This window comes from Alosa alosa, chromosome 18 (assembly GCF_017589495.1).
Source record: "Alosa alosa isolate M-15738 ecotype Scorff River chromosome 18, AALO_Geno_1.1, whole genome shotgun sequence".
Lineage (NCBI taxonomy): Eukaryota > Metazoa > Chordata > Actinopteri > Clupeiformes > Clupeidae > Alosa > Alosa alosa.
This window is the reverse complement of record NC_063206.1, coordinates 4,188,629-4,203,628: the sequence shown is the minus strand read 5'-3', so window position 1 is coordinate 4,203,628 and position 15,000 is coordinate 4,188,629. Positions and strand designations below refer to the sequence as shown.

General features: G+C 42.6%; 1 protein-coding gene across 1 annotated transcript in view; it reads right to left on the bottom strand.

The window, feature by feature from the left end:
* crtac1b (cartilage acidic protein 1b) overlaps positions 1–15,000 on the bottom strand; it is a 60,120-nt gene that overhangs the window by 35,847 nt on the left and 9,273 nt on the right. Inside the window, exons 3-4 of the mRNA XM_048269918.1 lie at positions 12,319–12,515; positions 8,786–8,922 (exon numbers count right to left, since the gene is read on the bottom strand). Of these exons, the coding sequence (XP_048125875.1) occupies positions 8,786–8,922; positions 12,319–12,515 (334 nt within the window). The remainder of the gene's footprint in view (positions 1–8,785; positions 8,923–12,318; positions 12,516–15,000) is intronic.

Here is a 15,000-nt window from a genome sequence, read left to right as displayed (position 1 = left end):
ACAGGCAAAGCTAACAGGTAGTTAAAGACAGTCCACAACTCAGGGAAAAGTTTGTTGATGTCTGAGCCAATGGATAATTATATGACACACACCTCTCATCCATGCTCTCAAATCAATTTGTTGATTGACTGGAAGTCTTTATGCCTGTTTTTCATTAATAATACTACACACAGAATGGACAGCTAAGGAATTTGACATTCGCTGAATTAAAAAAAAAGTAGATGAAATCAGTTCTCAGCATTGCGGTGACTCGGTGAAAACAAACCCATCCATGACAACGGAAGCGAATTAAAAAATAAGACTGAATATTTGGCCAATTAGTCAGAGCCAGCTTGTAATTTGTATTCACAAAGGCACATTCACAGTGTACAGCAGTGTGCAGAGGAACTGTGTAAAAGAACTACCTCCCCTCCCTTTAATCATGCACCTGAACATGAAAATAATCACAAGCAGTGTTGCCAATTTAGCGACTTTGTCGCTAGATTTAGCGACTTTTGGCCGTCTCTGGCGACTGAAAAGTATATCTAGCGACTGACAACAAATCTGGCGACTTTTTCGTGTGTCTTTTGTTTTCTCTATGCGTTATCCTTCGGTTTGCCCAGGCTGACTGCAACAGCAGCTTAAAGCGTGAGAAAAATCTTCTCGCAAAGATGTCAAACTCTGTTTCGTTGTTGAAACGTCAGAAAATCTCCCCTCTCATGTTTCGTTAGTGAATTACATCGCGAATTTGCCCAAAGCGTTGCCCCATGATTATAAAAGGAATGACTGGCCTATATAGTATCAGCCCATTTGATTACAAGGAAGTAGATGTTCTATAGATCTAAGCTCAGACAACGCTCATTGGAAGGTGCAGCAACTTCGGCTGAAATTACAACAAGAGAGTCAACGAGACGAGAGCAATGACATGATGACAGGGAAACAGGGACACGTTTGCCAGCATCGTTCAACAATTGAACAAAGGAAGTAGGCTAGCCTACAACTTCATTCACAAGCAAAGCAGTGAATGTTAGAAAAACCTATAGCATTCGTTTAGGATATGTAGGCCTAGCTTCAATGTTGTCAATGCAAGTTGATGCAGGACTGTCGGCTGAGTAAAAAAAAAAAATTCTATCGCTCTGTCCGAGTGACATTTAAGCCTATATTATGTAGCCTAAATATATCCAAAGTAACGGTTGCCGTCGGTGGGGGGTACATTACATTATAAGTAAATAACCAGCTTCTCAAAATAACAGTTAACAAAGAACAAAGTAACAACACCAAACAAACTATACAACAGTATACAAATATTTCAAAATATTTGTGTAATTTGTGCAATTACAAACTATAGAACAAGTGCAAAAGAAAGTGCAAAACAACAAAATGTGCAAATGTGATCAGTCACTACTTATGGCCAGTGTTTGGAATAGCGAGTTTAAAAAGAACGGCGTTAGGTAACGACGTTATTTCTTTAGTAACGGGGTAATCAAACTAATTATTTTTCCCGTCGTTAACGTTACTGGACGTTAAATGCGGTGCGTTACTATGCATTGATTGAATAAACTGTGTAATCTGAACGCACCCCTGGCTCACAGCTAGTGAGGAGGTGGGTTAATAACGACGTAGGCGATTATAATTGGCTAAGGCAGAGTCATGTTTCATAATAGCCAATCAGAGCCAGTGTTTTTACACACTTGCCAGCACACGCGCCACACACACGCAACAGCTAAAAGAGATTCGACGAAACAGCAGAGGTCAGGAGCAATCCGACGATGAGAAGCTGGCATTTTCAAGGTGGAGATATAAGAACTACTTCAAATTCATTGTGGTCAAAGGCAAGAACGTGCATGTAATGTGTACATTATGTCGAAGCGAAGACTATGTCGACATCCGTTGTAAGCAACTGTAATTTAATGAAGCATCTCACACACGCATCTAAAGCTAGTGGCCAAAAAACACAGATAGCCTACCTCCACCACAGATGATAGCTCGCCATCCACTATAGCAAAGAAGGACTCGGAGCCCTACAAGCAGCAAAAGCTAGATCTTTCCGCCTCACAACAAAAACCTATGACACAGGCTGAAGTCAACCGTAGGTCTGTGGATGTGCAATATCTTTGAATTTCCCCTTGGGGATCAATAAAGCATCTATCTATCTATCTATCTATCTATCTATCAATCTAATAAATATAGAAAGTTATGTAGCCTACTGTACAAACACCTGTCTGTTCTACTCATTTCAACTGGCTGCTCAAAACTGCTAAAAAAAATCCAAATTCTTTGACATATAGCAACTTTTTTTTTTGTTACAGTAACGCAAATAGTTACTTTCCCTGGTAATGAGTTACTCTTATCATAGAGTAATGCAGTTACTAACTCAGTTACTTTTTGGAACAAGTAGTGAGTAACTATAACTAATTACTTTTTTAAAGTAACGTTCCCAACACTGCTTATGGCAGAGCTGACAACTAGCATTGTTACAAGCCATCCTCCTTGGCTTTAAAAAGATAATTTCAAGGGCCCTTTGGTAATTGCACTGTTTTACTATTGGACCATTAATGCTTATCTTCATGCAGGCTGTCAGACTGTTGACCTGCAGCCTGTTCCATAAGTCTGTCCTGATCTATACACGAGAGTGAATGAAGTTTAGATCATTTTATAGTTTTGTGTAATATGGATGGAATTTGAGCGCGGAGCGCTTTTTAATTTAGAGGCCGGCGTGGCCGCTCTGTTCCGCTCCCATACCGCTCACACCACAAGTCTAAAGCATTGTATGTGTGCGCGCATAGATAAGGGACTGTTCCTTATTTATAAACGGGGATTTTGAGTGCTTAAATCAAAAGTTGCATGACCCTCCCCTGACTGCAAGAAAATTTTCAACGACCCTCCAGCAGTTTTTTCAAAAAAGATATGACCCTCCCCGGCCAATATCGACACCTTCTGCCCACACTTTTAAGCGCTATGTAAACACATCAACTTAGGCTACCGTTCTAAAATCAACCTCTGCTTTCTGATCTTACACATCACACTTCACCAAGATGGTGGCCATTTCAGTAGATTTACTCACTAACATTGTTGTGGAAACACAATAAGCATGGAAACTAAATGCACACTTCCTGCAACTGCATTAGCCTACTTGAAATAAGTTACTCTAGTAAGTATTCACATGAAATAAAACAATAAAACATTGAGACCATTCAACAAAGCACACTGGGTAATAACAAATTCAACACATGAACTTGTTGCTATGGACTCGTCTCTAGGCTTTCTCAGTCATTGTAAAGCTGCTGAAGCTGAACATTATCCAAAACTCCATTTCTCAGACGACCGTCAATTTGGGAGCTTGCTACACTCCTTCCTTCTCAAATGACTTGAAAAGGCTGTTTGCACAATTTCGCAAATAATCACAGGGACCGAAAAATACCTAACATGGCAACTTTTTCCGGGTTAATCATTTTAACTTTTCCCTCCTGTCTTGCCGTTTTAATATTTTCCCGTAGAATATCCCATATTACTGTAATACTCTCATAACATTAGTCCTGCATTCTGTCTCTGTGTTGTCCTGTTGTTACCCCTTGCCCTTCCAGTGAAACAGATGTATTCAAATCATCGTTTTGCTTGCTTGAATGCGAACTCAGAGTGATGTTAACCTAGGCCTATTTAAGTTAAGGACGTGGTTGTCGTGAGAGCATGATTCATTGGCGCTTGCAGTGTTCGACCGTAGGCTACGTGCGCACCTGCCAGGCTACTCAGCTATGAGTAGACAAAGAATTCCCCCTGTATATTCACTCCAAGTTGGCCTACCATAACTTACTAACTCTACACTGTAGACCATAAACTGGCTATTTATATGACCAATGTATTTGTTCAACTTTATGAAGCAGAATTACGCACTGCTACTTGGAACGTAACACATTTTTGTTGGCAGGAGAGAGAATGACAGCGATTAACAAATTGCACTTGTTGTTGGTTACCAATAAATACTATATATTTTTTGCAAACAACAAAAACAGAAAGGATGGAGACAGCAAAGCTAGAGATGGGCAGGAACAAGGTCAATTGGTAGAAATGCTTGTCAAAACGTTAGGAGCTGGATGTGTGGATGAATGAAGCACAAGTATGCTTTATGTTAAGCATGCACACTGTTTAAAGTTAGGCTACACGGTAAACTACAAGTAAACCAAAGTTAAATTTAACTTTTTAGGGCTGGATAAAGTTGACCAAATGGATATATGCTGTTAGGCGTGAATAAAGTAGGCTACTTTGTTGCTCCTACCCTTCCAACGTTAATGGGGACGAATGTTGACATTTTCCGTATTTTTGCGTGAGAAACCGGAAATCTCCTTAATTTTCATTGTTCAATGTTGACAGAGATATGGAACGAAAGAGAACGCGTTATATGGCGACAGAAATCAACAATCAAACAAGCCACTTTGATTTTTGCTGTTTTCATTAATACAAAAGATGGGTGACCCCCCTCCTAGACAAAAAAAAAGTTAGGTGACCCTCCCCTCAACAAAGAATAAAAAGACATGACCCTCCCCTATTTTCCTCCGGTGGCCCCGTTTATAAATAACGAACAGTCCCTAAGTAAGTAAATGTATACTCTTTTGATCGAAATTTGGTCTCTGTATTTATCTCAATCCGTGAGTAAGTGAAACACACACAGCACACAGTGAACACACAGTGAGGTGAAGCACACACTTAACTGCCTGCTACTGCGGCACTCGGGGAGCAGTGAGGGGTTAGGTGCCTTGCTCAAGGGCACTTCAGCTGTGGATGTGGGCATGGGAGAGCAGTGCTCAACCACTTTCCCCACCCACATTTTTCCTACTGGTCGAGGATCAAACCGGCAACCCTTCGGTTACAAGCCCGAAGCCCTAACCAGTAGGCCACGGCTGCCCCAGATATTAGAAAGCTAGATACAGTACCACATTGTCTGTCGAGTATTAGTTGGCATACGTGAACCGCCATATTGCTGGGGGCAAACACCTTACTGTCTATGGGCAACACTTGCCGGCAATCAGAGACACCTGTGTGATTTCCCATCAGAGACACCTGTCTGATATCCAATCAGAGACACCTGTGTGATTTCCCATCAGAGACACCTGTCTGATATCCAATCAGAGACACCTGTGTGATATCCAATCAGAGACACCTGTCTGATATCCAATCAGAGACACCTGTGTGATATCCAATCAGAGACACCTGTCTGATATCCAATCAGAGACACCTGTCTGATATCCAATCAGAGACACCTGTGTGATATCCAATCAGAGACACCTGTATCTCCATTGGCCTCCAGTGATTGTTGCCTCCACCATTAGGGCGGCGCTATTTACGTACGTTATGGAGCCCGATGTGGTATCTAGCGTTCTAGCTTTCTAATATCTATATGCGCGGTTATGTGTGAGTGTGCGTGTGTGTGTGTGTGTGTGAGTGTGCGTATGTGTGTGTGTGTGTGAGTGTGCGTTTGTGTGTGTGTGTGTGAGTGTGCGTATGTGCGCGTGTGCAACCTTCAGCTGGGACGTAATTACCAACATCATGTAGATGGGGGTGGAGCTGCTTTAGACCCATCAGTCTTTCTCCAGGGAACAGATCAATCTCTCCCTCCAGTGTGTGTGTGTGTGTCAATCTCCCCCTTCAGCAGAGAGACTGATGATGGCACTTTTCTTCTCAAGGACAGGTGAGAAATAAGGAAATAAGACCATAAAGATATTTGTGTGTGTGGTTAGGTGTGTCCGTATGTATGAGTGCATAAGTGTGTGTGTGTTTGTATGTGCGTGTGTGAGAGAGAGACAATGTGTGTGTATGTGGGTGTATGTGTGTATGTGTGGTTAGGTGTGTCCGTGTGTATGAGTGCATAGGTGTGTGTGTGTGTGTTTATGTGTGTGTGAGAGAGAGATAATGTGTGTGTATGTGGGTGTATGTGTGTATGTGTGGTTAGGTGTGTCCGTGTGTATGAGTGCATAGGTGTGTGTGTGTGTGTTTATGTGTGTGTGAGAGAGAGAAAGAGAGAGAGAATGTGTGTGTGTGTGTGTGTGTGTGCGTGCGTGCGCTTATGTGTATGTGTGTATGGGTTTTTTGTGTATGTGAGTGTGTATGACAGGACCATGCTCCTTCTCAAATGTGTGTTTCAGGATGATGTCTTTCTGTGAGCTGATGGAGAATGTGTGTGTGTGTGTGTGTGTGTGTGTGTGTGTATGACTGGACCGTGCTCCTTCTCAAATGTGTGTTTCAGGATAATGTCTTTCTGTGAGCTGATGGAAAAGGAGTCTTCACTCTGCAGGTGACTGCAGCAGCATCCTCTTACTTCACAGATGATAAATACCTTAGGAGCCTTCTCTTACTTCCAGATAACACCTCAGTAGCGTTCTTTTACCTCGAGATAACACCACAGGAGCATTCTCCTACCCCCAGATGATAAATACCTCAGCAGCATTCTCTTACCCACAGATGCTAAATACCTTAGCAACATTCTCTTAACCCCAGATTATAAATACCTCAGCAACATTCTCTTAACCCCAGATTCTAAATACCTCAGCAACATTCTCTTACCCCTAGATTATAAATACCTTAGCAACATTCTCTTAACCCCAGATTATAAATACTTTAGCAACATTCTCTTAACCCCAGATTATAAATACCTTAGCAACATTCTCTTAACCCCAGATAACACCTCAGAGAATTCTCCTACCCCCTGATGATGAATAACTCAGGATATTTTTTTACCCCAAGATGACGAATACCTCAGGAGTGTTCTATTACCCGCAGATGATAAATACCCCAGGAACATTCTATTATCCCCAGATAAAAATACCTCAGGAGCATTCTAATACCCCAGATAATACACATCTCAGGAGTGTTCTCTTATCCCCAGATAATAAAAACCTCAAGTGCGTTCTATTATCCCCAGATAATAAATACCCCAGGAGCGTTCTATTACCCCAGATTATAAATACATCAGGAGTGTTCTATTACCCCAAGATGATAAATACCTCAGGAGCGTTCTATTACCCCAGATTATAAATACATCAGGAGTGTTCTTTTACCCCCAGATAATAAATACCCTTGGAGTGTTCTTTTACCCCCAGATGATAAATACCCCTGGAGCATTGCATTACCCCCACTCCATATACACCTCTCTCTCTCTCTCTCTCACACACACACATACACACACACACACACACACACAAAGGGAAAGTAAAGACCAGTAGTAGTAGGATTTTGAATTGGTAATGGTGTTGTAGAAGAAGCAGCGCCAGGCTGATTATCAGATAATGTAAACTGGTGTGAGGAACTGCTACAAGAATAAAGAGGAGAAGCACAACACACACACACACACACACACACACACACACGCGACGCACGCACACACACACACACAAGACGCGCTGCCAAGACGCGACGCGACGACGCATCGCGCGACACGCATTCATTCACACACACTGCACGCACACACACACACGCACACACACGCACACGCACGCACGCACGCACACACACAGGATGCTTTATAAAGTATGACATGAAGAGTTTTTACACTGGATCGGTACTTTGACACTGTTTGGTTCTGAGCACAAGTAAAACTTTTGAGGCGAGTGTTTTATTTTGCAAGAACTGTCAGACATTCTGTGAATGTAGCTTGAGAATGGTGAAAAGGTGTTTTAACAATTGTGGACAACCTAAGTGTTCCCTTCATTTTTTTTGAGCAGTATAGTTTGGCAGGAAGGAGACTGTTTGTTGCTTTGTTTTAAATATAGAGATGCTCCTGATCCTGATGCTCATGAGAGACGTGTGCTGTGTTGTGACACCCTTATTAAGTGTACTCCACTCTTTCACACACACACACACGCACGCACACGCGCACACGCACACGCACACAATACTCAATACACCACAGTCACACATATTAATTATGTCATTCACACTCTCATTCACACATATTTATTTTATTTTATATATACTCTTTTGATCCCGTGAGGGAAATTTAGTCTCTGCATTTCACCAAATCGGTGAATTAGTGAAACACACACAGTGAACACACAGTGAGGTGAAGCACACACTAATCCCGGCGCAGTGAGCTGCCTGCATCAACAGTGGCACTCGGGGAGCAGTGAGGGGTTAGGTGCCTTCAGCCGTGCCTACTGGTCAGGGCTCGAACCGGCAACCCTTCGGTTACAAGTCCAGAGTGCTAACCAGTGGGCCACGGCTGCCCACAAATATTTATACATACACATATTATATACAATATTTACCCCCACCTCCCCACACACACACACTCCGTATCGGCCCACTTCCAAAGCGCCAAAATGAGAGTGATGTATCAAGACTTTTTGACTGGGCAAGCAACACAAGACTTTTTTGTTTGTGTGTCTGAGTGTGTGTGTGTGTGTCTGTGTGAGAAAGAGAGAGAGAGAGCACGGGCTGATATAGTAATAATCCTGCATCACACAAAGGAGACGATCACACGCACACACACACACACACACACACACACACACACACACACACACATAACACACATATACACACACACACACACACACACTCCGTTCCTGCTTGGCTGCTAATGATCACACTGCTGCCAAGTACTGCAGAGCCCTCAGGCTTCAGTGACCAAGAGAAGCTTCAGTGTGTGTGTGTGTGTGTGTGTGTTAGCGAGAGAAAATAAGTAAGAAAGAGAGGGGATGATTATGCAAGTGATAACTTTAGACCTGATGATGATGATGATGATTATGATGATGACAATGACGAAGAAGATGATGATGATGATGATGGTGATGATGCTGAAGATCTCCATGACTACCTTGCGGTCCACGCAGGCAACGGATCGTCCAGCCACCCGGTGAGCCACGTCTCTGTGCTCGTTGACCTCATCTGTCAGCAGATCCTCGTAGTGACCGTTACGGAACTTAAAGAGCTTATCAGGGTATGTGGTACGGCCTGAGAGAGAGAGAGCAAAATATTAGTTATGAAGTTATAACACACACACACACACACACCTCAAAACAGAGGAAAGGATTAGTTATGAAGTTATAACACACACACACACACACCCTCAAAACAGAGGAAAGGATTAGTTATGAAGTTATAACACACACACACACACACACCTCAAAACAGAGGAAAGGATTAGTTATGAAGTTATAACACACACACACACACACACACACCTCAAAACAGAGGAAAAGATTAGTTATGAAGTTATAACACACACACACCTCAACACAGAGCAAAAGATTAGTTATGAAGTTATAACACACACACACCTCAACACAGAGCAAAAGATTAGTTATGAAGTTATAAGACACACACACACATACACCTCAAAACAGAGGAAAGGATTAGTTATGAAGTTATAACACACACATACACCTCAAAACAGAGGAAAAGATTAGTTATGAAGTTATAACACACACACACAGACACACACACACACACACACCCACCTCAACACAGAGGAAGAGATTAGTTATGAAGTTATAACACACACACACACCTCAAAACAGAGGAAAAGATTAGTTATGAAGTTATAACACACACACACCTCAACACAGAGGAAAAGATTAGTTATGAAGTTATAACAACACACACACACACACACACACCTCAACACAGAGGAAAAGATTAGTTATGTAGTTATAACACACACACACAAACACACACACCTCAAAACAGAGCAAAGGATTAGTTATGAAGTTATAACACACACACACACACACACACACACACACCTCAAAACAGAGCAAAAGATTAGTTATGAAGTTATAACACACACACACACACACACACCTCAAAACAGAGGAAAGGATTAGTTATGAAGTTATAACACACACACACACACACACCTCAAAACAGAGGAAAAGATTAGTTATGAAGTTATAACACACACACACACACACCTCAAAACAGAGGAAAGATTAGTTATGAGTTATAGCACACACACACCTCAACACAGAGCAAAAGATTAGTTAAGTGAAGTTGTAACACACACACCTCAACACAGAGCAAAAGATTAAAGGTGAAGTTATAAGACACACACACACATACACCTCAAAACAGAGGAAAGGATTAGTTATGAAGTTATAACACACACATACACCTCAAAACAGAGGAAGAGATTAGTTATGAAGTTATAACACACACACACCTCAAAACAGAGGAAAAGATTAGTTATGAAGTTATAACACACACACACCTCAACACAGAGGAAAAGATTAGTTATGAAGTTATAACACACACACACACACACACACACCTCAACACAGAGGAAAAGATTAGTTATGTAGTTATAACACACACACACACACACACACACACACACACACACACACACACACCTCAAAACAGAGCAAAAGATTAGTTATGAAGTTATAATAACACACACACACACACACACACACCTCAAAACAGAGCAAAAGATTAGTTATGAAGTTATAAACACACACACACACACACACACACACACACACACCTCAACACAGAGCAAAAGATTAGTTATGAAGTTATAACATACACACACACACACACACCTCAAAACAGAGCAAAAGATTAGTTATGAAGTTATAAAATAATAACATTCCCTCAAACAAAGAGCAAAAAGATTAGTTATGAAGTTATAAGACACACACACACACACACACACACACACACACACCTCAAAAAACAGAGCAAAGATTAGTTATGAAGTTATAACACACAATAATAACATACACACACCTCAACACAGAGGAAAAGATTAGTTATGAAGTTATAACACACACACACACACACACCTCAAAACAGAGCAAAATATTAGTTATGAAGTTATAACAACACACACACACACACACACACACACACCTCAAAACAGAGGAAAAGATTAGTTATGAAGTTATAACACACACACACACACACACAAACACACCTCAAAACAGAGGAAAGGATTAGTTATGAAGTTATAACACACACACACACACACACACACCTCAAAACAGAGGAAAAGATTAGTTATGAAGTTATAACACACACACACACACACACACACACACACACACACACACCCCTCAAAACAGAGCAAAGATTAGTTTATGAAGTTATAACAATATACACCTCAACACAGACCCCGCCAAAAGATTAGCATGAAGTTATAACACACACACACACACACACACACACACACACACCTCAAAACAGAGGAAAAGATTAGTTATGAAGTTATAACACACACACACACACACACACACACACACCTCAAAACAGAGCAAAACGATTAGTTATGAGTTATAACACACACACACACACACACACACACACACAAAAAAACAGAGCAAAAGATTACAAGGTTATAACACACACACCTCAAAACAGAGCAAAAGATTAGTTATGAAGTTATGCGACACACACACACACACCTCAAAACAGAGCAAAAGATTAGTTATGAAGTTATAACACACACACACACACACACACACATACACACACACACACCTCAAAACAGAGCAAAAGATTAGTTATGAAGTTATAACACACACACACACACACACACACACCCTCAACACAGAATAAAGTTATAAACACACATAATAATAAACACAGAGCAAAAAGATTAGTTATGAAGTTATAACACACACACACACACACACACACACACACACACCTCAACACAGAGCAAAAGATTTGTTATGTAGTTATAACACACACACACACACACACACCTCAACATTGAGGAAAAGATTAGTTATGAAGTTACAACACACACACACACACACACCTCAACACAGAGGGCAGCGCTCTGATAAGAGCGTTATCAGCAGGTCAGCTCTTTATCACTGGGCCTGAATGTTCCCCCATGAATGGCACCAGATGAACAGTATTTCAATACATGAACCTGAGAGGTCAACTCAGGGTCAAGTTAAATCCGTGTGTGTGTGTGTGTGTGTGTGCACGTGCACCTGAGAAGGCGTTGTTGGTGTTATGAACGTAGATCTCCTCTCTCCCATCTCCCTCGCGTGTGTGTGTGTGTGTGTGTGTGTGTGTGTGTGTGTGTGTGTGCACGTGCACCTGAGAAGGCGTTGTTGGTGTTATGAACGTAGATCTCCTCTCTCCCGTCTTCCTCGTGTGTGTGTGTGTGTGTGTGTGTGTGTGCACGTGCACCTGAGAAGGCGTTGTTGGTGTTATGAACGTAGATCTCCTCTCTCCCGTCTTCCTCGTGTGTGTGTGTGTGTGTGTGTGTGTGTGTGTGTGTGTGTGTGTGTGTGCACCTGAGAAGGCGTTGTTGGTGTTATGAACGTGGATCTCCTCTCTCCCGTCTCCCTCGTGTGTGTGTGTGTGTGTGTGTGTGTGTGTGTGTGTGTGCACCTGAGAAGGCGTTGTTGGTGTTATGAACATAGATCTCCTCTCTCCCGTCTCCGTCCATGTCGCAGGCGGTCACGGCGATGGCGTGTCCTTGGCGGTCCCTCAGGGCGTAGAATGGGGAGCTGCGGTTGTCAACGGCGATGTTGACCAGCCTCCTCCTGCTCCGGTCATACTTCAACACCAGGTTAGGACCGTTATACCTGAAACGCACATACGCACATACACACACGCATGTGCACACACACACACATACACACGCACACAAACACACACAGACATGCACACACATACCCAGACAATAATACTTTAATACCAGGTTAGGCCCGTTATACCCGAGACACACATATGCATGTGCACATACACACACACAACACACACACACACACACACACACACACACACACATACATACACACACACACAGATACTTAGATACACGTGCATATACACACACACCCAGAGAATACTTTAACAGATTAAGCCTATAGCCGGTTCACCACCAGGTTAGGCCTGTTACAGATGAGATCCACACACACACATACACATACAAATACAAACACACACACACACACACACACACACACACACACACACACACACACACACACACACACACACACACACACACACACACACAATAACACACACACACATGCATGCATACACACACACACACACACACATACACATACAAAATACAAATATCAAACACACACACACACACACACACACAAATACAAACACGTACCGGCGCACACGCACACACACACACACACACACACATGCACGCACATACACGTACAAGACATACAAATACAAATACAAACACACACACACACACACACACACACACACACACATGCACATACACACACACACACACACACACACACACACACACACACACACACACACACACACAAAGTAATACAGTACACATAATGCATACATATACATACATATAATGTACACACATATGGCTTCATCTTTAGGGACTATTTTGCCCATAAACGTCATTGTCCGCTGAGAAACAAATAGTTCGCTCCACAAATAGAACCTCAAAATGTTTCAGTTATATTGCAACAAATTACTTTCTGACTGCTTTCTTCCTACTTTCTTTCAATGAAGTTCCTATGCAATAAATTAATGGACTACTTCCAGAATGACATGAAATATTCAGAAGCATATAACTTGTTGCCATTGACAGCGTCATTAAGCTTTTGCAGTGGTGAACTATAAGAAATATTCCATGTGAATGGAATTTTCTGCAGCATTCTGAAGAGCCGTGTCATAAGTCTGCATAAGTACATCAACACATCAGACCACACCAGTCAACAGCACACCAGACTAGACCAGACTAGATCACAGTCAACAGCACACCAGACTAGACCAGACTAGATCACAGTCAACAGCACACCAGACTAGACCAGACTAGATCACAGTCAACAGCACACCAGACTAGACCAGACTAGATCACAGTCAACAGCACACCAGACTAGACCAGACTAAACTAGAGCTAGACCCAGACTAAACCTGACTAAACCAGACTAGAACCAGACTACACCAGACTAAACCAGACTAGTCTATACCAGACTAAACCAGACTAGACAAGCCTAAACCAGACTACACCAGACTACACCAGACCAGACCAGCCCTAAACCAGAATAAACCTTACTAAACCAGACTGAACCAGACTAGACCAGACTAAACTAGACTAGACCAGACAGCTGAGTCACATTTCACCGCACACACAACAGCGACTCATCGCCCGCCAGCTAGCACAGAGGTGGTTTATTTATTGTTCTTTTCTTTGGTGCCAAACATTGTGATAAATTGACATACTAATCCAAACTCTGGCCCTTTGTTGTTCCGCAGTGTGTGTGTGTGTGTGTGTGTGTGTGTGTGGGTGTGTGTGTTACTCTGGCCCCTTGTTCAAGAGTGTGTGTGTGTGTGTGTGTGTGTGTGTGTGTGTGTGTGTGTGTGTATGTGTGTGTGTGTGTGTGTGGGTGTGTGTGTTACTCTGGCCCCTTGTTGTTCCACAGCATGTGTGTGGTTTGGCAGAAGCCGCAGAGTCCCTGATCACTTCCCATCTCTGTGGCAGGCTTGACGCTATTGCCTGCATAAGCTTATCTCTAGCTGGACAGTCAATTCCACAAAGGTGACTTTGCAAACTGACCAAAGAGTCTCTCGTGGGGGGTGTGTGTGTGTGGGGGGGTCCGAGGCTATATAGTCTTTGGGAGTCACGTCCGTCAGAAGCAATGGGTGAGTCAGAACTAATCAGCTGCTGAAATGATCATCTGCAGCTCTGAGTCCCTCCAGGAGCCACTTCTCCTCTCCTCTCCTCTCCTCTCATCTCCTCTCATCTCATCTCATCTCCTCTCCTCTCCTCTCATCTCCTCTCATCTCCTCTCATCTCCTCTCCTCTCCCCCCCCCTCTCCTCTCTCCTCTCCTCTCATCTCCTCTCCTCATCTCCTCTCCTCTCTTTCTCCTCTCATCTCCTCTCATCTCTCATCTCCTCTCTCCTCTCCTCTCCTCTCATCTCCTCTCTTCTCTCCTCTCTGCTCCTCTCCTCTCCTCTCATCTCCTCATCTCCTTTCTCTCCTCTCCTCTCATCTCCTCCCATCTCCTCTTCTCTCATCTCCTCTCCTCTCCTCTTCTCTCCTCTCCTCTCCTCTCCTCTCATC